The sequence below is a fragment of the Mauremys mutica genome, chromosome 2 (genome assembly GCF_020497125.1).
Source record: "Mauremys mutica isolate MM-2020 ecotype Southern chromosome 2, ASM2049712v1, whole genome shotgun sequence".
In the NCBI taxonomy this organism is placed as follows: Eukaryota; Metazoa; Chordata; order Testudines; family Geoemydidae; genus Mauremys; species Mauremys mutica.
Window position 1 is genome coordinate 176,034,046 of NC_059073.1, and position 25,798 is coordinate 176,059,843.

The 25,798-nt window shown below is 41.2% G+C and overlaps 1 protein-coding gene across 2 annotated transcripts in view; it reads right to left on the bottom strand.

The window, feature by feature from the left end:
- Positions 1-208: 208 nt before the first annotated feature.
- The window catches only part of ELP2 (elongator acetyltransferase complex subunit 2), a 101,034-nt gene continuing 75,444 nt past the window's right edge, over positions 209-25,798 (bottom strand). For both annotated transcript variants that reach the window (XM_045007278.1, XM_045007279.1), the window contains exons 13-22: positions 25,135-25,323; positions 22,849-22,918; positions 18,595-18,690; positions 18,382-18,439; positions 12,484-12,556; positions 11,743-11,935; positions 4,182-4,303; positions 3,309-3,451; positions 2,903-3,016; positions 209-509 (exon numbers count right to left, since the gene is read on the bottom strand). In XM_045007278.1, coding sequence (XP_044863213.1) covers positions 353-509; positions 2,903-3,016; positions 3,309-3,451; positions 4,182-4,303; positions 11,743-11,935; positions 12,484-12,556; positions 18,382-18,439; positions 18,595-18,690; positions 22,849-22,918; positions 25,135-25,323 — 1,215 coding nt within the window. In that variant the 3' untranslated portion in view covers positions 209-352. The remainder of the gene's footprint in view (positions 510-2,902; positions 3,017-3,308; positions 3,452-4,181; positions 4,304-11,742; positions 11,936-12,483; positions 12,557-18,381; positions 18,440-18,594; positions 18,691-22,848; positions 22,919-25,134; positions 25,324-25,798) is intronic.

Genomic DNA, 25,798 nt, shown 5'->3' on the forward strand with positions numbered 1-25,798 from the left:
GATGATGGATAAGCAGAGAAATCGGTACTTCTATCTCCATGCAGAGTGGAGAAACATCGTCTCCTTGCCATCATTTCTATATAAAGTGGAAACCCCCATCTATTTCACACACTCCAAAATATTTACTAGCTGGAACACCCAACGTATTTGAAACTTCCTAATACTGCTGGATAAGATAATAATTTACACGTCAAGACATACAAGGTGCTATTATTCAAGATACTTTAATAAATTAGATCAATATACTGGTCAGACATTCCTGTTTTCACAACAGAAAATGGAGTTTAAAAATTAAATGGTTAAACAAACTAAAATACAGATTCATTTGGCTCAGCTGGGTCTGCTGCCTTATCTAAAGAGCACACCTGTTAACATTTAGTATCTTTACACAGTGATCTGCTCCACAACTTGCAAGCTGCAACCATTCACTGTTGTCTTGGTCATTATGTCCAGCTCTGCCCACCCGATTTCTCCAGCATAGCCGTTTGACAGCAAGAGTGTGACTTTGGCTGCAATGAAGACGGAAGACATTGAAAAAAAGAATGCATACACCAACTTCAAAATGTCAAACTCAGCTGGACTTCTGAGTTTAAATATCATCATTTATCTAATTAGTGCACTCCCTTTCAGTGCTACCAGCTGAGAAAAATTGACTTGTCATGACCTGAAGGTATTAAACACTCCAGAGTTTCTAGGGTTATTAACAACACTAATGACATTTTATCCTCTCACTTGTCAATAATTAAAACTGCTATCAATTTCAAGTTTCACCACATTAGTTTCAGGTTAAACATCTCACTTGCTCAGAAATGACACTGCTGACTAAATGCTAGAACATTGTTTGATGCATCTTTCAAACTGACTAAGTATACATAAGCCAAAGTCACAATGTTCATCTGCAGATCCAAATGTGAATCCCAATTTCCTCAATGTATGGTGGTGGTGGAGGGTGATTCTAATGCACGGCTCTGACTGGAGTTCATCTATAATTTCTAGTTACAAATTCAGAGAAACACTGTAGCTTCCCTTCCTGTAGTGTACTCTAAAATACTGCTGTCATTTACCGAAGATATCAGTCTAAGGTTTCTGACTGATGATCATGTCCAGGCCTCCAAGATAAAGAGTTGAGTATAATTCCAGTATATTGAGTAATTTTTTCTTACTTCTTAAAACAGGATGCAATGCATAAGCTAGTGCTTAGGAACATAATGACTTAGAGCTGGCAGGAGGATGTTTTCATTACCACTTTTGTGGTTTCAAAATTTTCCATTCCATATTGGAATGAAAACCAAACCTTTTGAAACATTTTCACACAAAACTGATGTGTCTGTGAGTATCTCTCTCTCTCCAGCCAGGTGGTCAGGATATCAGTCTGGGCTGTGGAAGACCTAGGTTCAAGTCCATGCTCTGCCAGATTCACAGTAGTTTTTCATCCCAAATCACTCCAAATCAGGCATAGCAGGGTGCTTTAACCTGGGTCTCTGACATCCCAGGCCAATCCTCTACCCACCCAATTACAGGATCTCTCTGAACAAAAGTTTTGTGGAAACGGATCTCTCTGTGAAACGTTTTGGTTCAATGAAATGTTCCTGACCAGCTTTATAATGATTGTTGTATGTGCCCACTAAGTCACTACAGTACCAGTATGTATGTTCTAATGTGCTGATCCTTTTGGGTTGGCTTTCTGTATGGAAGGTGCCATATAAAACTGCTTGTCAGGAAACATTGTAGATAGAACAACAGTGATGATTGGGATGTTGAATTTAAACTAAAAAGTTACTTGGGCCAAATTAAATGAACTGAAGAATTGGTGTTAAAGTATGACTATGACTTGGGAACAACTATTAGAAAGTCATACCCTGTCTGGGGCCTTTCTGGAACGGCTATAGCCCTGCACCAACTCCCAATGAATACAGAGCTAGGAATCACCACGCCTTCTCTCACTTCCTACTCCTCTCCACATTTTAAGAGTGATTTTTTAAAAAAATATTTTTAAAAGCTTCAATCCTATTTTACCCTTAGAGGTGACATCAAAGGATTTCTTAAAAACTGGGTTTATGCCCTTTTTTTGCCTTTCTCTGATATCTAATGGCAGCCTGAAATAATATTTTTGTCTTTAAAAAGCTTCCTTGGAGATATCAGGAATGCTGATGCTGGTCTTTCCCAGGTTTTGCTGGAGGATTTCTTGGGGTTACAGGAGTTGCATATTGTCTTTTTCTGAAAAAACTTCCAGAGCTTTTCATACACCATAAAAACAGCAAAAAAAAAAAAAAAAAAAAAGGTGTATCTGAATAAATTTAATTCAGAATTCCAATACTGTCCAGATCTCAAAAGAAAGTTCTTTCCTTGCATATGACTTGTGTGATAAACTCAGGACAGACAGCTGCGGGGTGGGGGGAAAACAGTCCCAGAGGATTAAAAAGCCTTCCTCACTATCAACTGAGGAGGGGTAACTACAGGTCAATCAGGTTCAGCTGAGAAGGGGTTACAAGAGAATCAATTAGAATCAGCTGAGAGGGAGCTACCTGAGGTCAATTAGGATCAGCTGATTCCAACTAAGGGCTGCCTGAGACCTTTTTAAACCCTCCCCTGTTGGGAGAAGAGGCGGGAGGAGAGAGAGAAGGAGTCAAGCTGCCAATAGGCTAGGAGCAGCAAGACAGCGAGCCTCAGCAGGAGGGGAGGCTGCATTCCCTCCCATAAGGGAAGAAAAACAAGCCCAAAAGACTGGCTGAGAGAAGGAACGGACTTCCCCATGCACCCCAGGAGGACTGTTTTACTCAAGCCCATCTCACCAAGGCTAAAAAAAGCTGAGGCTGGTGAGACCGAGAAGGTACCTTGCCACACTTGTGAGACAGGATAGGTCTGGAAAACTGCTCATGAGCCCCTTCACCCAAAATGATACCTGTTGTCAGTCTCGACACATTTGGTCCAATCAGTCAACACTGGTCTCTGTTCACTCTGCTTCCATGTGTACAAGTTAATCTTCCCACACTCTAACCCTACTGCAATGATGTAGCTATTGAGAAGGAACAATTATGTTATTTCTAAAAAGCTTGAATCAACAATTTTCAAAAAAGATGATCACTACCCAAATCATACACATTTTATGTTGAAACCTGCTCTTCAAATCAATATTTTATCATCATCAAAAGAACATGTAAATGAAAACAAAAATATAATGTTAAAAGAGAGCAAGCAACAGACCTAGAAAAGGCTTGCACTGACTGAAGTGGAAAACAAATATCAATTGCAGGTAAAAAGAAAAAAAACACCAACAAATGAATTACAGAATGCAGAGGTAACAATACCTTTCATCAGGAGCAAGCACATGGCTGATACTGACTGCAGTGACAGAATCCCCAACATCCAGTATTGAAGAACAAGGCTCGATTGCACCTAGCCCACTGCTTTCAGTAGCTCCAGCTGAGCCACGGTCACCCCAGATAATGACCTATTAGAAATAAGAGAATCAATTGTTCACTTTTATCTTTTATGTACCTGTGCTTAGGAACTAAGGACACATCAGGAATAGCGGTAATTTTGTATTGTGGTGTGGAGGTAGATGGAGCAAAACTCTTTTCCCCCCCTGAAATAAACAACAGCTTCTATTTATAGGAATTTAAATCTTTCTTAAAAACAGAGTTTAGAGTGGTATTATTAAAGATGTTGGCACCAATATTTGGTAAATATAAGTCTACTTGTAAGTGCAGAATGAATCAAGTTACAGAATCCTTGATTAAAAAACACATGCACAAAATGACATACAGCATGTTCTCCTTTTGTTGCTATACACAATAAAAAAAAGCAAATCACTGGCCATAATCTTGCACATGCTTATGTACGTGCTTAGCTTTATGCACCCAAGTAGCCTCAATGACTTCCATGTCACTATTCATACATATGATACAGTTGCTAAATCCAAATACGTTTATTTCAAATCAATGCTTACTTTATGCTGTTCTTTTTGTTAGTTCCTTTTGTATTACACCTGAACCTCGATATAACGCTGTCTTCGGGAGCCAAAAAAATCTTACCGCGTTATAGGTGAAACTGCGTTATATTGAACTTGATTTGATCTGCTGGAGCGCGCAGCCCCACCCCCCTGGAGTGCTGCTTTACCGCGTTATATCCGAATTCGTGTTATATCGAGTGGCATTATATCGGGGTAGAGGTATAGTTACCTTTTTGTCCCGACTTCCGGTAATGAAATATTTGCTGTCTGGGGTCCAATCACAAGACCAAATGATCCGGCTGTGCACAGCTGTGTTTTTGTCTGTGTACGCAAAGAGGCTGAAAACAGGTTCTGGAATAAAACAAGTAAACAGAAGAAAAATCCTTGTGATTATCTTTTGTAAAAAAAATACCTGCTCTTATTTTGCTTTGAAAGCAGTAAAGGGAAGGGGGGGGACGGGGACCAAGGCTACAGAAATAATCCTGTACAATCCCACCCTCATCTCCAAGTGACTTTAGTGGGAGCTGGGATAGTCAGCACTTTGTAGGAAGGATCAACCCATATTCCTTTCATATTTATTATATATGAACAACGACCAATATAAATATAACTAGTCAGCCTAATTACAATATAATACTGTTAGCTATAACACCAGATGATAGCAAAAACAATTTTATCTTCTGCATGCATTTCTCTCGCTCTGAAAATGTATCCATGTCTATAAGAATACTCTTTCATATTCTACTTGGCCTAATTCTATGACATTCTGTTTATTTTTGATAGTATCTTAATAAGTACATTTTAGTGACTTTGAAAAGTATTACCAATGTAACTTTCACTGTATCATCATGTGTGCAAAAGTCACTGACCCAATAACAGTTCTTCATTCTTTATACAAAAAACTCCAGTGATATTGCAAATTTCTAGAATCATGCAGTCTTGGATAACAATTTTTTGTTTTAAGTTTAACTTTCTCGTTTACTGCAATGGAAAAAGCAGTAATATTAAATTGTAATAGGCCTTTAAATTTCTTGGGATGGCAGTAAATGTAGTTCTACTTTAAATTGATTTGGTGATGTGTACTTTGTTGACAGATGGGTTCTGGATTTGTACATGAAAAGAGAATCTCTTCCGTCCACCTCCCACAGAGTACTCCTGATCCTTAACTTGGAACAGTGTGTGCTATTTGGAGTTTAAACTAAATGTGCCAATCTTATTCCTACTGCTTTATTAAAGTAACACAAACATAAACAAAAGAAGTTTCTCCAGTGAGAGGAGTACTGTAAACAAGCTAGCAAGATTAGCACTAGATTGGACTGGCATACTTAAACATCAGTAACACATCCTTTCAGAAGTTAATGAGCAAAAAATCTTGAGAAAGTGGGAAGTACAGCAGAATTTCTTCTCATTCATATCTTAGACCTCATCTACAAAGTAAAACACCAAAACATTTTTTCCTTCCTTTCACACAAAACTTTAAAATAGATGCTGAAACTTAACTGAAAACAACATTCAAAGTTGACTGCTTTTCTGACTGAAATCAGTGGAAAAGACTCGATTTCTGTTAACAAAGCTTCCTGCCTGTTTCACAGGAAAATGGCAGTCTCTGTGGAATAAGCTCAGAGCCTTCCACAGCCACAAAATGTTGACATTTTTACTTATTTCTTTAATTTATTTTCAATTTGCATTTACATTTTTGTACTCCCCCCAAATCTCTCTGCAATGTTTAAAAAAATCCTAACCCCACCCCCTCCCGAAAACAAAACAAAAAACAACCAGTCCACCAACCACTGGAGTTTCCTTTTAGCAGATTATTTATAGGAGATATCATCAAACATCAAAATCTGGGGATATTTAACTTATTAAGAAGAATCAACACAGCCAATTTTCATATCTGACAAAACCAAAGGAAATTTAAGTTTTAATAATCTAATGTACTATCAGGTAAGAAAGTTTGTTTTTAAATGTGATTTTTAACCTAATAGTGTTGCTTTAGGCCTTGTCTACACTATATAGTTTAGTCGACAAAAGTCAACTTTTGTCTACAAAACAGTGGAGATACACACACTAAAATGCTCCTCCCACCAATGTAACTCCCCTGCTACACCAACATAATAAAACCACCATGACAAGCACTAGAGCTTTTTGAGACCCAGTTAGAGTGACGCAGCATCAGCATAGACAATGTGCATGATTATGTTGCCATAATTGGCCTCCAGGAGGTGTCTCCCAGTGCCTGTCATGACCGCTGGTCAGCAGTTTGAACTCCGTTGCCCTGAAGGTACACAGGTATTTAAAGGCCCAGGACATTTTAAATTCCTCTTCCCATTTGTTTGGCATGCACAGTTCACACAGCATCTTCCCAGCTGACCATGCCAGCCTTCCACAGCTACGCTTTCCTGCATGAACCACACCAGAGCTGTTGGATCTACTGAGTCTATGGGGAGAGGAGGTTGTGCAGTCGCAGCTTTGCTCCGGCAACAGGAACTTTGACAAGCTGTAAGTAATGGCTGCTATGACTCAGCAAGGTATAAAAGAACATGTGAGCAGGCTACATGACTCTGGACTCCATCGTGGGATCTCAATGTTTTTCAACAAACTGAGTTTGGGAACAAAGGGTTCCCGCCATATGCTAAAGCTATAATAAGGCAGGGAGTGACATCATCTGGTGTCCTTCACTCCCCACACAAGAGGACTCCTGGAAACACCTGAGGAACAAAGACTGAACTGGAGGAAATGCTGGACCCAGGATAAAGGGATTTCTAGCCTGTATCTGAAAAACCTGGGGATTCCAAGCTATAAAGCAGGTGCAGCTTGTACCTTGAGAATCTGCAGCCTGCTTGTACCATCAATCAGGGTGACAGATTGTTAAATCAAATCCTATCTTTCTAGTATGTTAAGCTTAGTTTGCATTTTTGTTTATTTACTAGGTAATCTGCTTTGATCTGTTTGTTATCACTTAAAAGCTATCTTTTGCAGTTAATACATTTTTTTGCTTTATTTAAACCAGTGAGTTTGAAGAAGTGCTTGGAAATCTTAGCTCAAGGGGCAAAGGCTGTTGCATTTCCTTTTCACATTGAGAGGGAGGCGAACTGGATAATAAATTCATACTGTTCGGGGTTGTAACCAGGGCAGGACGGTATAGCTCTGGGGTCCTAGACTGGGAAGCTGGAGGTTATTTTGGCTGTAGCCTCTCTATTGTTGGTTCATGCAGTGACTGGTCAGAGAGCCTGCATGTAACTGCAGCTGGGTGTGTCCCTGCCAATGCGAATGCAGGTGGAGGTGTAGGACCGGGAGCGGGTCTGCAGCTCGTCACAGCAGCACAGTGTGAGAGGGAGCCCAGGCTGGTGGGTCAGAAGGCTCAGTGGTATCCTATTTCTAGATGGCACCCTGGGGGGAACCCATCACACCACCCTTTATCAATTCTTGCCCATTCCCCCTTGTCATCCTCCTCCCCTGCAAACTCATCATATTTGGGACTCATGCCGATCTGCGTGCTAGCCAAGGGACAGTGAAAAAGAGGTGTGTGCAACTTTTATGATTCATAGCTGTAAGCACACACACACACAATACTGTCTCTGTTCACTGTTTCTCTGGCTTCTGCAGATGTGCCCTTGCGAACCCATTCCTCTACACCAGCAGAGCACCTCCATCAGATAAGGTGGAGGACCAGGAGGAGTAAAGAGATGCAGCACATGGCAAAACAAGAGCAAGGAGGGAGTCAATTAATGAAAGACTAAGGCTGGATAGCTGGAAAGGACACAGGGGCAGAAGTGGATGATAAAGCTCCTGGAGGGCCAGACAGAGATGATGAAGTCCCTCATTAACCATGCACTATGAGCAGGTCTGTGCACAATTTCCCCTGTAACCACTACAGAACTTCGGTCCATGCCCTCCCTAAACTCCCCTACCACATTCCTCATGTGTTCTCGGTCCCTCGCAATACCCTGTGCACTCAATGCCTAAGGACTTGTTTCCCAATGAAAGCTGGAGTTACACACAGCTGTGAGAGTCCTAACCTCGAGACTGTTTCTCATTGTCATGTCCCATGTTTGACCAAAAATTTGTGTTTTGTCCTGTTATTAAACTTGAATTTTTGAAATGACTCTTTATTTGTGACATACACACATCAGTCAGCGCTAACATTGAAACACAGTGGCTATAGGTGGGAATATTTGCTTAGTACAATTAATGCTCAGGAAGCAAGCATACAGGGGCAATTCAAGGGGACAAGTAAACATTGCCTGGCCGAATGCATTACATCAGGGGTAGGCAACCTATGGCACGAGTGCCGAAGGCGGCACGCAAGCTGATTTTCAGTGGCACTCACACTGCCTGGGTCCTGGCCACCGGTCCAGGGGGCTCTGCATTTTAATTTAATTTTAAATGAAGCTTCTTAAACATTTTAAAAAGCTTATTTACTTTACATACAACAATAGTTTAGTTATATATTATAGATTTATAGAAAGAGCCCTTCTAAAAATGTTAAAACGTATGACTGGCACGCAAAACCTTAAATTAGAGTGAATAAATGAAGACTCGGCACACCAGTTCTGAAAGGTTGCCGACCCCTGCATTACATAAAGACACATTACTGGGACTCATTGTTAAAATGCTCCTTTAAAGCCTCTCTGATTCAAACAGCCTTCCACTGCACTCCTCTAATTGCCCTTGTTTCTGGCTGTTCAAAATCAGGAGCCAGACGATCAGCCCCAGTCGTCCATCCTGGGAAACTTTTCACCCTTCGCGTCACAAATATGCAGAGTACAGCAGGCCACAATGACCATCGGAATATTTTTCTCACTGAGGCCTAACCGGCCAGCATCCTTTTAATCGACCAAAGGCACATTCAATAATCATTCGATGCCTGCTGAGCCTGTTGTTGAAGCGCTCCTTGCTGCTCATGAGCCACAGGAGCAAGGGGTAAGGTGGGGTTTCCAAGGATCACTATGGGCATTTCCACATTCCTCATTGAAATCTTCTGGTCTGGAAAGAAAATCCCAGCGTGCAGCTTTCTATACAGTCCAGTGTTCTGAAAGATGTGTGCATGATGCACCTTCCCTGACCATGCTGCATTGATGTCAGTGAAACTGCCCTGGTGAGTCACTAGCGCCTGCAAGACCATGGAGAAGTAGCCCTTTCGGTTGATGTACTCTGTTGCAAGATGGTTGGGGGGGCCAAAATTCAGATGTGTTCCATCTATCGCCCCACTGCAGTTAGGGAATCCCATTGCCTCAAAGCCATCAATTATTTCCTGCACATTACCGAGAGTTATAGTCCTTCATAGCATTAATGACCCTGCACACTTGCATCACTGCTACCCCCACGGTGGACTTTCCCATTCAAAACTGATTTGCAATTGACCAGTAGCAAATGGAGTTGCCATCTTCCACACAGTGACTGCCACTTGCTTTTCCACAGTGAGGGCAGCTCTCATTCTGGTGTCCTTGCACCGCAGTGCTGGGGCGAGCTCCACACACTGTTTCAGGACGGTGGATTTGTGCACCTGAAAGTTCTGCAGCCACTGCTCGTCATCCCATACATGCATCACGATGTGATCCCACCATTCAGAGCTTGTTTCCTGAGCCCAGTACCAATGGTCTACCATGGCAGCAGCAATCTTGAATTATTTGTTTCCATGGTAGCCAGCAGGGCATGCATCACCGATTCACTCTCTGTTTTGCAGCTCATGAAATAACTGCAGGACCAGCTGCATTGTGTTCATAACGCTCATTACCAGACTGGTCAGTAGCTCAAGAGTCATGTTGTCAGGCAGAGATGGCAGGTGCACGGTTTACAAGGACTGTTGAAAAATGGCATGAAACGAAGTAGGAAGCCCATGGAATGATGGGATGGAAAGAACTGCATCATGGGACAGCGAACACGTCCCCGTGATGCACCGTGATCCATTCCCAGCGGCACAGGGTGACAGAGGGTGGCGAGTTGCACAGTGGGATAGCTACCCACAATGCAAAACACTGCCTATCTATGGAAGAGCAACAACTGGGGACATGCTCTTCAGACACAAGCGACTTATGATCGTCGACATAACTTAAGTCGACTTAACTCTGTAGTGGAGACACGGTCTTAGTTTTTAAACACAGGGCTCAGTACTGTCCCTTGAAATGCACTGTATATTTCATTTACTTGTAGCACACTTATTAAAATTTGTAAATACAAAGTATAATTATGCTACCAAATTTGTCTCACGGAAGTTATAGATGCAGAAAACCCCTATGTAGAGTCCTGCGCAGATACAAAATTTATATCTGCGGATATAAAGCGGATATCCGTGGAGCTGCAGGGCTCTATCAGGAACCGCATCAGTGAAAGCAGCAGTATGTCGGGCCATCACTCTGCATCTCCTGTCCAGGAGCATGAGCTGCTTGCACATGCTTGCACCAGGGACAGCTGCCTGTAAGCCTAGTGCCCATCCCAGTGGGTAGGACTGGGGGCGATATAACCACACTGGAGGAGCTGCCCAAGCTGGGTGCTGGCTCCTGTAAGCGGCGGCCCGACATGCTGCTGCTTTTGCCGCTGTGGTTCCTGAGAGAGCCCTGCAGCCCTGCAGCTCTGCGGATATCCACTTTATTTATTTGAACTTTAATTATGTTCAAATCAACAGCTGGTATAACTACAACAGCTTTCAGCATATGCATATGATGTTTGAGTAAAACACACTCCACTAGGAGTTGGATCTTGCAGGATTTTCCAAGGCTGAAAGTCACATGAATCTCTTCTTATCAAACTCTCCTCTGACAGAGCTATGTTTGTAAAGTCAGTGTACCCTATAGAGCAGTGGCTCTCTACCTTTCAAGACTACTGTACCCCTTTCAGGAGTCTGATTTGTCTTGCGTACCCCTAAGTTTCACCTCACTTAAAACCAGAATAAAAATACAGAAGTGTCCCAGCACAGTATGACTGACAAACAGCTCACTCCCTCATCCTTACCATAGCATTATAAACTAAATCAATGGGAACACAAATATTGTACTGACATTTCAGTGTACAGAAGACAGAGCAGTATAAACAAGTCATTGTCTATATGAAATTTTAGTTTGTACTGTCTTCACTAGTGATTTCTATGTAGCCTGTTGTAAAACTAGGCAAATATCTAGATGAGCTGAAATACTCCCGGAAAACCTCTGCATATGCCCAAGGGAACACGTACCCCTGGTTGAGAACCACTGCTGTAGAGTGCATAGAAAGCACCAGAGAGGTGGGAAGTGGCTAATCTTATCAAGAAATACTCAACAGGTATACAGCCCTACTACACAAGGCCAACAGACTCTGAGCTAGACATCAGTCTAATAGTGTCCTTTAGCCTGCACAGGAGCGACAGACGACACCAAACAAATAACTTACTTAATGGATTATAGTTTTACAGTTCAGACCACACATCACAGGTTTCCCGTAACCAGTATTTTTATAGCTCTGATTTAGTGAAACCAAATCAAATTACTTGACAAAACCCAGAGATAGCACATCATATATACATGTATTTTTATTTCAATACATGTATTTATTTTATTAATATGTCTATGCCTGGCTTTCTACATTTTAATCTACTTTGTGGCTGGTCCATACGACAATAAATGTACCGTATTTAAAAAGAACCATGTGAACAATTCTCTTTCCTAAAGAGTGAAAAAATAAAAGTATAACACAAGGTCACAGTGAGATATAACCGAATCTTACTAACTTATTGTTAAAATAGTTTTAAAAGCTAAACTTATTTACTAGTTACAATACCTCTTTTTGAATAGACACACCAATGCCATGTAGCTTACCTGATTGCAATGGTTTTTTATCTTGATTTTTCCACAGTGACCAATTCCTATCTCTGGAAACTGCTAATAAGAATTTGTCATCAGGAGAAAATGCCATTTGCGTAACGGTCAGATTGTGAAAAGACAAGCTTTGCAGCTGCTTCCAAGAAGTGGTGGTCCACAAAATAATTGCTGCGTGTTCTTTTTTGGAGGCCTGTAAGGACAGGGACAAAACCACTGAAAATGAAGGAAAGGACACAAAAAACAAAATGACACACCACCTTAAAATATTAGCATGATTTTTTAAATGCTTGCAACTGAGTTAGATTGAATTTTCCTCTAGGAAGTTCCAGGTTTTATTTTCACTCAGATGTTACTATGATAGTAAGGATGTTTCCCGCTTAAACGTTCTACTAAACTCTGGAAGCTGACAACAGTATATGTATGAATTCTGGCAATTCACTTTCTTCTTAACTTGCTCAACACCAAAAATACCAAAAATCATTTATTATTACTAATTTTTGTACATTCATTTGCATATGTCCATAAGGCAAAATTTACCCATTTTATGGATGGACAAACTGGCACAGAAAAGTTAAGTGGCTTTCCCCAAGTCACTGGGAGTCAAGTAGCAGAATGTAGACCACAATTTAAAATCCTGTCTCCCAATCCCGTGCTCTAATTTTTTAGACCACAATCCTTGTCAATCTGATATCATATAACCCTTTTCAATAAATGGGGTTAAAATCTCTCTTTTCTTACCTTACATGCTGAGGCAACTATAGTTTTTGAACTGTTACAAGCAACACAAAATATTTCATAGCCATGTCCATATCTGAAACGGAAAATAAAATTTGTTATACAGATTACAGAATCTCGGTGATACGTTACAGGAGTTATATAGGGTTTTTTTAAAACACCACTGATGTAAATTATGAGGCAATCTCAAAAACAACGATATGAGTATCTAATCTCCCTCATTTTTCCCTCAGACCTCTAGATCAAATCAATAAAGGAAGCAGTATTTAAAAGGCAATTCAAACTCTTCACGAACAGAATAAAAATGAGTTTGCCATTTACTTTACTGTTGTTAAATATCTATATTACAATAATGGCTGGAGGACCCAATCAGAATCAGGGGCCCAATGTGCTAGGTGTTGTACAAACAAAGACAAAGTCCCTTACCCAAAGAGTTTACAATCTAAAAATGAAAAATGACACACTTGGTGTTTTTTTTTTCATGGGTGGGGGAGGTACAAAATATTAATATATGAACTCGCCCAACAAAATACATGCACATCAACACAAATCAGCCAGTCTTTCCCCAATACCCTTTTTGCACAGTTCTAGAAAATCACATTCACTCACGTCCACTCTGAAGCACAGCCACAACATAGTACATTGTCTGAAGTGTATCACTGTTATGCTAGTAGCAAAGTGTGAGTGAGATTCTGGGTAGAAGACTAGAGGGTACACACTACTGGATGCCTTAACTTAGTCTGTTTTGTGTTAGGTATGTTATGTACAGACTAACCTGAAGTGACATACAACATAGTGGTGTTATGTATTAATTTCCCAGATGTGGGAGGTTGGTTGGTTTTTTAAGATTTCGGAAGGGAGGTGCAATATGAAGAACAGGATCTTTGTTAAGCTGTCTGATTGTCTTGGGACTTCACTTTCATGAAAGGGCACTTTTATGAAGGTTTTTTTCCTTCATGAAAGTAATCAGTGCTTTGCTGAAAATCTTCCTGTACAAACAACAAGAATGATGTTGGACTAGAGAGCCGCACCCCCATGCTCTTGAGCAGGCTGAATCAATTCACAAAGAATAGGATCTTCAACCTGGCAGCTGTTGCTTTGTCAAAGACCTTGTTCTCTGTTCAATTATTCTCAGCTGGTTGAAGAGCAAAGCACTGTTTTTCCCCCAGAAAGAAAGGATGAGATCCCAATTTAAGGGCAAAATAGAACTCGAAAAAACTTAGTATAAGGCCTTTCTACACTACACACTTTTGTCGACAAAACAGTGGATGTGTACACATTGAAATGCTCCTCCCACTGAAGTAACTCCCCTGCTCAGTTTTTCAGCATCCTTCTTGAATTGTGGACAGTCTCACCAGTGTAAACTACAGAAGCAAAATATCCTCTCCACTCCTTCTCAATATCCTCTGGTTTATACATACAAGCATTACATTAGCACTTTTGACCAGTGTTGCACTGGGAGCTCATGTTCAGCTGATTATACATCATGACTCTCATGTTCTTTTACAAGCCACTGCTTTACAAGTGTCTTCCTCTATTCTATCATGAGCTTTTGTGAGCTAAAGCTCACTTCTTCGGATGCCTTAATTCTTAATGATTCCTCTATTCTGTTATATATGGGCTACATTCTTTGTACATAGGGTTCTGCTCTCATCTACATTTCTTTATTACTGATAATCTTGTTAGCACACATATTATTTTAATCCTTTCTTTCTAAAGGATATTTTTTATTATTTGAATAATACTAGTGATAAGAGGCCTCAGTGAGGATGTAAGCATAAGCTGCCTAATTAGCAGCAGCTGTTTTCCTCAAAGCAAAATTCAGATGGTCAACAAAATGTTTGTTAAAGATGAAGCCTCATTTGATAAAAATACAAATTAAAAAAGAGAAAAAGCTGGGAATGTTGTCCTTCTATAGAAAGGGCATATAAAGTGTAGCATGGACAGCCTCAAAATGTCACCCTTGTCTTCCAGATAATACTAAACTGCCCAAGATAGTGAAGATCAAAGCAGACTGTGAAGAACTTCAAAAAGATCTCACAAAACTAAGTGACTGGGTAACAAAATGGCAAATGAAATTAATGTGGATAAATGTAAAGTAATGCACATTGGAAAGAATAACCCCATACAATATGATGGGGGCTAATTTAGCTACAACTAATCAGGAAAGAGATCTTGGATTCATCGTGGATAATTCTCTGAAGACGTCCACACAGTGTGCAGCGGCAGTCAAAAAAGCAAACAGGATGTTAGGAGTCATTAAAAAAGGGACAGACAATAAGACGGAGAATATCTTATTGCCCTTATATAAATCCATGGTACGTCCACATCTTGAATACTGCGTACAGATGTGGTCTCCTCATCTCAAAAAAGATATACTGGCACTAGAAAAGGTTCAGAGAAGGGCAACTAAAATGATAAGGGGTTTGGAACGGTCCCATATGAGGAGAGATTAAAGAGGCTAGGACTTTTCAGCTTGGAAAAGAGGAGACTAAGGGGTGATATGATAGAGGTATATAAAATCATGAGTGGTGTGGAGAAAGTGAATAAGGAAAAGTTATTTACTTGTTCCCATAATATAAGAACTAGGGGCCACCAAATAAAATTAACGGGCAGCAGGTTTAAAACAAATAAAAGGAAGTTCTTCTTTACACAGCGCACAGTCAACTTGTGGAACTCCTTGCCTGAGGAGGTTGTGAAGATTAGGACTATAACAGCGTTTAAAAGAGAACTAGATAAATTCATGGAGGTTAAGTCCATTCATGGCTATTAGCCAGGATGGGTAAGGAATGGTGTCCCTAGCCTCTGTTTGTCAGAGGGTGGAGATGGATGGCAGGAGAGAGATCACTTGATCATTACCTGTTAGGTTCACTCCCTCTGGGACACCTGACATTGGCCACTGTCGGTAGACAGGATACTGGGCTGGATGGACCTTTGGTCTACCCAATGTGGCCATTCTTATGTTCTTAAGATTCTCTTAAAAAAGATTCAGTATCTCTAAAAATAGAGGGAAATTAATTAGATTAAATAAGCTACCCACAACCCTATCACTAAAATGTAATATAGTTATGATTTTAAGTAATGGGGATCACAAAACTGTCAAAGTTGCATTACTGCATAAGAATCCAAAATCGTGGATATACTGAAATGCAGCTAGACTTCTCCCCCACACTTTTAACTAGTTCCCCCGAGGCAGGGGAGAATAAATGGTCAGTCTTGAACTTTTAACTTTTTAAAATAAGAAAAAATATGAATACTTTCATCTTGGACACACAAAGACGGTCAATCAAGGGTCGGCAACCTTTCAGAAGTGGTGTGCCAAGTCTTCGTTTATTCACTCTAATTTAAGGTTTCGCGTGCCAGTAATACATTTTAACATTTTTAGACGGTTTCTCTCTATAAGTCTATAATATATAACTAAACTATTGTTGTATGTAAAGTAAATAAGGTTTTTTAAATGTTTAAGAAGCTTCATGTAAAATTAAATTAAAATGCAGAGCTCCCCGGACCGGTGGCCAGGACCCAGGCAGTGTGAGTGCCACTGAAAATCAGCTTGCGTGCCGCCTTCGGCACCCGTGCTATAGGTTGCCTACCCCTGCGGTAGATCAATACAAGCAGAATCCCAAGGACCTTTTGATGTGAATTATGGGCCATTCATAGGATGGGCAAGAAAGCGTGGGAAGACCATTGGCATGATGATAGGCTCCAACAAAGGGGGGAATCCCATCAATCACCTTGAAAAAGAATCTTGAGTGGGTCTGTTCTACAGTAAATTAGTCACTAGAGCTTGAAGCATATTCTATGAGCTGAAGTCAGTACCACCAGGAAAAATGAATCTCCTTGTATCAGATTGTGGCCCTCAGAGCATCCCAGTGCAAGAAGATAAAGGGCTCCCTGGTATCTAGCAGTGAGTTTCAGCTGACCTGACCAGCCCAGTATAACCCAACTCATTGTTGTCATAATCTGTATTTATAAAATGTAATGTAAAGTATCATATACAAACTAGTAACACAATATTCCTGATCATCACTGAGTGGTGTACACATACAGGATGTGTACAAAGAATTACGTTCTTAAAATGTGTTCAGCTAGCAATGGGTAAGCTCAGTCTGCCCTAGACAAAGGAATGTGTATTTCTTTGTCTGATCAGCCGGGTTCTCAAGCAGGGACAATGAAGGTACATTTGCATACAAGATAAACAAAGCTATCAACGAACAAGTGGGAGGAGAAGGCAGCCTGGTGTCTACACCCCAGCATGAAAGAGAGACTTTGTCTGGGCTTACTTTTCAAAGAATACATTTCAAAAGTTTACTGGACTACAAAAAGGAGGGGAGAGAACCCCTATTTTATCCTTCACCTGAGATGACAAAGAAACCAAACACTTTGAACTCTCTGAAGGGTCCGGGTTAAAAAAATGGTCAGCCATGCTGGAAGAAAGAGTGGAAAGAAAAATGTCTTTGAACCAAAGACTAGTTTGTTGAATTTTAGTCTTAGACACATATTTTTATTTTTTCGTAAACATTTCTATCCTTATTCCTTATACTTGGTTTATTCCTTTTGTTAATAAACTTGTTTTACTTTTAACATAAACCAACTTAGTGCTTTGATTGAAGTGGAGGATTTGTCTCTTTAAAAGAGCAGCAGGCTTGGTAAGTTTTGTGGATGCTACAGTAAGAGGAGCTGAGCACTGCAGAGAAAGAGATCTCTGGGGAACTCAGGGACTGGGGTTCACTGATTGTTACCTGCTAGGCAAGATTTGGACTGGCAGAGCATCTTGAAGAGTTTCCTGGTAAGACAGACATGCTGGTATGTCAGCTTAGCAGCAAAGCTCCTACTTGCTGAGGCTAAGAGGGATAAAGTGGCTCACAGTTCTGGGAATCCCAGCTGACTGTCACACAGATGCATACAGATCTATGCAGCAGCGGTATTTATTTAAAACAATTGCTTGATTCCAGTTTCCTTACAAACTGGACAGAGTTTGGTGGTGTTCTTGTTCAGACTTGCTCTATTATAAGGTTTACTTGGATCAGAATGAAGCCCAATAGAATGTTGTGGTCCCACTGAATTCACCCATTCTCCCAGGATTGGGTTTTTTAAGCCAGTGAAACCTTTTTCAGTAATTTTATGAAATTTCAAAACACCATTAATACCAAGAACACATTTTTGGCATTTTAGGAACAACGAATTCCAATATATGTTTTGTCTTTTTTTATTTATTGTGTGTATTACTTTGCCCAAATGGTTTATATTAGTTGGCATAACTATATTATGTGAAAACACTTCTCATGATTTATGTTTATTGTAAATGCTGTGTTCTCTGTTACCATATAATCCTGGAGAAAAAAGCTTCAATGGATCAGAAATATCTGTGTTTGCATAAGTGCATTTATGGCTGGGAATATAGTACAGGTTTTCTATAGCTTCAGAACACTGCTTCTGGCTGCTGATATAAGCCCTTTAGTCTTAATGTGTCTCAGTGTGTTTTAATAGGACGCAGGTCACAGGGGGCTTTTTAATAAGAGGGTTCAAAAGTGTTAAGCCCTTCATGAAGCTGACAAGGAGCTATACTTGATTGCTATGCTACAGACATACCACCATGAGAGACATGGAAATAGCTTATTTAAAAGTATATCAGTTCCTATTTATCCAGTGCAAACTTGTATACTGACCCATATTTAAAAAGTTTCTTACAACCTACATACTGAACATATATGACATCAAAACAACTAGCAAACGAATGAATAAGGGCACTGGATATTAAGAACATAACATATTACTGCAATGGATGCCTTACAAACATGTATAATAATACTGTGTACAAGACTACAAGAATCAGTTACAACAAGAGCTTCTAAGACATTTTGTAACATTTCTATATTTATATAAAACAAAATAACTTACAGCTTTTGAACTTCAGGCCATAATGTATTCTGCAACAAATGATCTTCTGTGGGAGGTTCTACAAGATATATGCATACATTTTATTCAAATTTAGTATAGTGTTTTTCTTTACCAGTTAATCTCTCTGTCCCAAAGGGCAACACCTAAAAAACCTCATTCTAGTAATGAAAGCAACTACTAATTCACATAAAATACCCTTTTTATGTTGCATACCTGTAAGGATGAGGGATTGAAAGTAGATCTGATGATACTGATTCGAAACACTGTTAAACTTTTCTTCCTCATCAGCTGGTTGAGCTGCCATATCTCCTATTCAAAATAAATATTTAATTCAGCCACACAGAATATACTTGACGTGAAAATTTGGTTACATATAAGTAAAGAGATCCTATTAGTTTTAGGACAGAAATTATCTAGATGAAGATATGTCTATTGCAGTAATATCCAACTATGTAAATTAGGAATTAATTATTCAATGTAAGTTCAAATATCTAATGTACATCCAGGGGTGGCTCTAGACATTTCTCCGCCCCAAGCACGGCGGCATGCCGCGGGGGGCGCTCTGCCGGTCGCAGGTCCCGCGGCTCCGGTGGACCTCCCGCAGGCGTGCCTGCGGAGGATCCGCTGGTCCCGCGGCTTCAGTGGACCTCCCGCAGGCGTGCCTGCGGAGGGTCTGCTGGTCCTGCGGCTCCACCGAAGCCGCGGGACCAGCGGACCTTCTGCAGGCATGCCACCGAAGGCTGCCTGCCTGCCTGCCGCCCTCCCGGCGACCGGCAGAGCGCCCCCCGCAGCATGCCACCCCAAGCACGTGCTTGGCGTGCTGGGGCCTGGAGCCGCCCCTGTGTACATCTATGGAAGTCAGGGGGAAAAGCCTTTGTCAGAAAAATATATAGTATGAAATGTAAAACTTCTTACTTGATTATTTTCTTTCTGGGACTGCCCTCTCCCTGGATTAGAGGCATTTGGTCTGTCTCTCTCTTACAGAGACTCTGAGGCAGTTCAGACTCATCCACAAACCTCCAGGGAGTTGGCCATGTGCTTCTCCCCGTGCACCAGAAGAGTATTTTCAAAGATGTGTGGAAACACTACAGCCAAGATTTTAAAAGCAGGTGCCTAAAGTTAGCTTTGTAAATCTATATTTAGGCAGCTGAATAAGGGGTTAATTTTCAAAGGTGCCAAACTCAGCACTTCCCATGAACTTAAATGTGCGCTGCTGGGTGCTCAGCACTTAAATACAGTAGGTGCCTAAAGTTAAAGTAAATTAGTAAATTAAAATTCAACTGTTAATCTGACCCTAAAGAGGCCACTGAAAAGATACTCAAAGAACTTATCAGGTGGGGCATACTCAGGGAGGTCAGTCTCAGAAAGGATGATATCAAGTAACAAATTTTCAATTCTGGCATACAGAAAGCACTAAGAAAAAAAATATAAGAAGGGAGGAAAAATGATGCAGAACAGAAGAGAAAGGTTCCCTCTTCCCCAAAATCACCACCACTTATCTCTTCTCAGACAACCACTTTGGGGCACCTTCATGGTGAAAGATGCTTTGGCAGAGTAATAAAAATCAAGCCTATAGTGATTTACCAAACTGTTGATAGTGTTTATGGATGACTAGTTAGAATTCTTACAGATTTTCTTAGTACTAGCTGGTGCCTTTTCTGCCTATCTTACTGCTTTGGAACGTGTTGAGTGGGCTCTGAATCTTTCTGTAATTAATTTATTTGCATGTGAAAATACTTCAGTGGACAGAACACTTGTTCTATGCAGTGCAAGTAGGGACTGGCTGCTCTCAAGCCCAGACGTCTAAGGTAGAAGGGAATATATAAAGATCTTTTCCTGAACTGGTAAGTTCCACAAACATATACAGTGTATATTTTAACTGTTTTTAAAATCACATCAATCATGTGCTCCACTCGCATCCATTTGCTGAAGATTTGGGGTATGGGGAAAAAGAGTTAATCTTGGTTAGGAATTATTTTGGTCTAAAAATTAAAAATAGTTACCTACCTTTCGTGACTGTTGTTCTTCGAGATGTGTTGCTCATGTCCATTCCAAGTAGGTGTGTGCGCGCCGCATGCACAATTGTCAGAAGGCTTTTCCCTAGCGGTACCCATTGGGTCAGCTGTGGAGCTGCTTGGAGTGGAGCCTCCATGGCTGCGTATATAGGTCCATGCCGACCCGCCACCTCTTCAGTTCCTTCTTGCTAGAGAGGAGGTGGGTGGGTCTTGGAATGGACATAAGCAACACATCTTGAAAAACAACAGTTATGAAAGGTAGGTAACCATTTTTTCTTCTTCTAGTGATTGCTCATGTTGATTCCAAGTAGGGGACTCTCAAGCAGTCCCTCGGAGGAGGGGTCAGAGTTCACGGAGTTGCAGACTGAAGCGCTGCTCTACCAAACGTGGCATTGTCTCTAGCCTGCTGTGTGATGGTGTAGTGCGACGAAAAGGTATGAATAGATGACCAGGCACCATCCTGCAGATGTCCTCAAAGGAGACCTGCGCCAGGAGCGCTGCAGATTAAGCCTGTACTCTCGTGGAGTGCGCCGTCAATGCTGGGGCTGGTGTCTTTGCCAGGCTGTAGCATGTCCTGATACAGGCTGTGATCCAAGAAGAGATTCGTTGGGATGAGACCGGCAGCCCTTTCATTCTCTGAGCAATGGCGATGAAGAGTTGCATCAACTTCCTAAATGGCTTTGTCCGCTCAATGTAAAAAGCCAGCACCCATCTGACTTCTAGGGAATGCAGCCTGCGTTCTCTGTCATTAGCATGTGGCTTTGAGAAGAACACTGGTAAAAAGATGTCCTGATTTGCGTGAAATTGTGAAACAACCTTAGGGAGAAAAGCCGGGTGTGGATGCAATTGTACCTTTCCCTAATAAAACACTGTATAAGGGGGCTCAGACAAGCTTTGAGCCATGTTATTGCCACAAGAAATGCCACTTTCCAAGAGAGGTAAAGCAGAGAACAAGTTCTAAAGGTTTGAAAGGGGGCCCCCATGAGCCTTGAGAGGACCAGGTTAAGGTCCCATTGGGGGGGACCAGTTGTCACACCCGGGGGTACAGTTTGTCTAGCCCTTTAAGGAAGCTTCTAACTATGGGGTTAGCAAATACCGACTGCCCTGCTGCACCTGGGTGGAAAGTGGAAATAGCTGCCAGGTGCACCTTGGTTGACGAGACTGCTAGCCCTTGCTGCTTTATGTAGAGTAAGTAGTCCAGTACAAAGGGGATTGAGGACTGTAGCAGAGGGGTGCCATTCTGTGAGGACCAAACAGAGAATCTTTTCCACTTGGCTAGTTAAATGGCACGAGTGGAGGGTTTTCTACTGCCAAGGAGAACCTTCCAAACCGAATCGGAGCACTGGAGCGCTAACGGGTTTAACCATGGATTTTCCATATGGTGAGGTGGAAAAACTCTAGGTTGGGGTGCTGAAGGAAGCCATGGTCCTGCGTGATGAGGTCTGGAATCACGGGCAAGGTCATGGGCATGTCCACCGAGAGGTTCAACAGCATGGAGAACCAGTGTTGGCAGGGTCGCGCCGGTGCTATGAGAAGAAACAAAGCCTTGTCCTGCCAGACCTTGAGGAGGACCTTGTGGATGAGAGGATGTGATGCAGTAGGGAGTGGGGTGGATTGACCTGGGAATGTCGTTTAGTTTCACTGGGACTGTCTGCATGGGGGATGGGAGAGCAGGAGATGACTTGAGGTGAGGGACAGTACCTGAGCCTGTAACCTGAGCCAGGAAGGGGGGTGGGGCAAGTCGACACCTTTGCTCAGGAAACTGGACAAAGGGAGAGGGGGAGAGAAGGAGGGAGAGAGAGCCTGCTGGAGGAGTTTTTGGTTTCAGTTTTGTGCTGGCTGGGAAGAGGCAGGGAACCCCAAGTCTGGGGTCTAAGATCCTTGCCCGCCAGAGGGACCTGGCTGAGGAGTCCTGCTTGTACCTACAAACCCTGCCTGGGACTGTGTTCCTGTCGTCTAATAAACCTTCTGTTTTACTGGCTGGCTGAGAGTCACGGTGAATCACAGGAAGAGGGGGGTGCAGGGCCCTGTCTCCCCCACACTCCGTGACAGAAAGAACAGCAGGAATGCATATAAAAGGCCCCCCATTCATATTCAGAGCTAAATGCAAACCCTATCTCTTTGCCCAAGCATTCCCATATCAGCACCTTCATTCTCGTACATCAGTATTAAAAATTCCTAAGCCTGTCTCTGATGGCAGAGAAAGGAGAAATTATTGTTGTCACTTCTACCTTCGGGAGGGCACTCAAATAGAGTGGGCACCAATAAAGAAGCCTACATAGACAGGTAAATGCTCAGCACCTAACAATAGTTCCAGGTGATCTTAAACATTAATCAGTTGTATGGAGGCAGACTTAGTCAAGTCATCAAACATACACTTTTAAGACAAGTAATGATGTAAATTTACAAACAACTCTGGAGTGCCTTCACCACTATTCCACAATAGTCTTACCCTGAAAGACAGCTTTATTGGACAAACCCAAAGCAGGCACAGTCGCACCTTCTGGAAGGTCAACAGCTTCCTGGGTAAAAAAAAGTAAATATATTTTCATGCAGAAGTTAGTATACTTTATGGGTACTTTAAAATCAAGGGCCAGATGTCACTAGAGGGAAGTAGAAGAAGCCTCTGAATCATCCAGAATTCCTCAGGGAAGTGTATGCTTGAGCACACATTGTAGAAGAAGCCTCTGAATCATCCAGAATTCCTCAGGGAAGTGTATGCTTGAGCAACTGCACTGACAGACTTTGAAAGCCAAGCCATGCTTCAGCCCCTCCTCTGAAACTACATATGGTGAACTTGGCTCACTTCTCTAGATTTGGTGTGAAGCATGCATCTTTAATCATTTTAGTACAGGTATTCTGAGGTAACTGCACTTATTCAATATATATATTGCCTTTATAAAGTGAATACTTAACTCATACAATAGTTTCCAGGAAAACAAGACCTGGGAACTGGGTGTTTTGAGGTCTGGGTACAAGGAAGGATTTTTCTGGGGGGAAAGGATGTGAGAGTATATATCTGGGATTTTCAAGAAGACTTAGGGTGCCTAAGGGGCAGCTTTGCTTTGGGCACATGGCAGGATAGGGAGAGAAAAGGTCCTGTTAGCTGACTGGCAGTTTGCATCAGCTATATGTCAAAGGAAGGGAAGTCCTGGAAGAAAGCCAAAGCTATGAGCGGGAAGTCAGGTTGGAGCACTTTTCGGGGGGTGGGAGGGCAGGGACACGAGAGATCAGTATCTGCTGGTGTGTATATTCATACTCAGCACCTCTGTGCAAATTCACTGAGACAAAAGTACTTTCCAGGATTGGGTTAACAGATTAGGTGGAAACACCTTACCTGATAAACAATATTTAATTATATCAGAAAGCCACATCAGAAACCCAGAATACAAATAACAGTCTCTAAGGCCTTGTTTAAATTTTTTTAAAGTATGAATTTAAACCAATACAATTGTTCTGGGTATAACTCCAGGTGGACACTTATTTTGGTATAAAAGTGCCTTATGTCACGAGAACGGGGTTTAAGCTAGATCAAAAAAGCCAGTTTTATACCAGAATAAGTGTGTCCAAACAGAGGGTTATTCTGATAAAACTATATCATAGATGTATTGTACATAGTTACATTCTAACTTGTAAAAACTTCCTGTGCAGACAAGGCCTGTAAAGAGTTCTGGAATACTGTAGGTCACAGAGTACAAAGGGAGAACTGTGTGGAAAATCATACAGAGTGTGTGTCTGCATCATACAGTACAATATGTTATTTTGTATAGCTTCATTAACACAAATGATCACAAATGCCTTTTCGTGTTAAAGATAAAAATAGTGAGAAATAATATGAGTAGCCATGGGAGAAGATTTTTTTTTTAGCTGATATTTAATACATGGAAACTCTAAAATGTTTGGACACAAGAAGATTGTTCCAGCTGGTAGTAGCTGCAGCAGAGAGAGCTCATGAGCCTGCAGTGCAGAGAATATGTTATGGAACGGAAAGCAGATAGAAAACAGGAAGGATTGAACCTCAGAGACAAGGCCTATTAAGATTAAGCAAGTTAGTAAGAAAAGAGAATGGATTTGATTTGGATCACAGGGAAGCCAGTGAAGCTATTTTAGGATGGAGATGCTGTGGTCATGTCTCTTTCTGTGGATAAGGAAGCAAAGCTATAGCCTGGAAAACTGGGACATAAAGACCTCACAAGACAGTTTGAAGACAAGACAAGGCAAGGTAAGAGGAAAAAGACATTGATGAGTACGTATACAACATTTATACACAACATCTAATGCAGTAGCTTCTGGGAGCCTTGGATTGTTTCAAAACATACCATTAAAGAACAAATAATACCATACAACTGTAACTACATCTAGATAATGTTATTATGCCCTTACAATCTTGAGAACCTATTCACAAGATTTGTTTTTAATTGTTTATTAAGAGTAGCTTACACGTGCTGACCTTTACTAAATATCCACACACTTTAAAACCCTCAGCAACCTTCCTTCTATCCAGCCAATTTGATAAAACGATATAGAAGGTACATGTGATCTAAGTACACACACACCTGCCTGAATAGACTGGAAAGAGAAAAATATCTAAGGGCTGTGGTTTCAGGATTTTTTTAAATTATTTTGACATTTTATAAATTTTAATCTCAATAGTTATGCTGTAGTGATGATTCTCTCTCTCTCTCCCAAAGGAGCCATTTGATCAAATGCTTGTTTGTTTGTTTGTTTCAATACTTACACTGGAACATAGTTTCTCCATTGAAATACCACTGATGTTACTGAAGTTTTCCACAAAATTCTTGGGGGCAGTAAAGACTCGCAGCACCTTTTCATCTGCTCCAGAAACAAACTGAAATCGGCCAGTCATCGCTAGACAATGCATGTCATATCCATGTACTTGAGGCCTTGCAATTTCATGCCAAGTTACCTAAGTAAAAAGCAACTACAGTAGTCAAACGATCAGTTGTCTAAATTCAACAACAGATAGCTTAAATTCCCATCTTCAAATTAAGCTACTTCAAATACTGCTTTAAGGTTAAGTTAATCTTCTGCTGATACTCTTAAAAAAAAAAAAAAAAACCACTCTCAGCTCACCATGCAAGGGCTAAAACACTTAAGATTACCATTCTTCAGCTGAACAACTCCCCCAACAACCAACCCAGACCATTAGGGCCCAATCCTGCAAAAACTCATGCACAAGCTTAACTTCACTATTGTGAGCAGGGCTACTCATGGTAGTAAAGTTGCAGGGTCAGGCCTAGGTTAGTTAGGAGGGGGGAGAGGAGGATCATATGTTACATTATCCCTCTCAAAGCATTAAGCTTTGAAAAAAGATTCAAGACAACGGGGAAAAAAGTTTAATTTAGGTAAGTATACGTAAAATAAAGGTGAATTAGCTATAC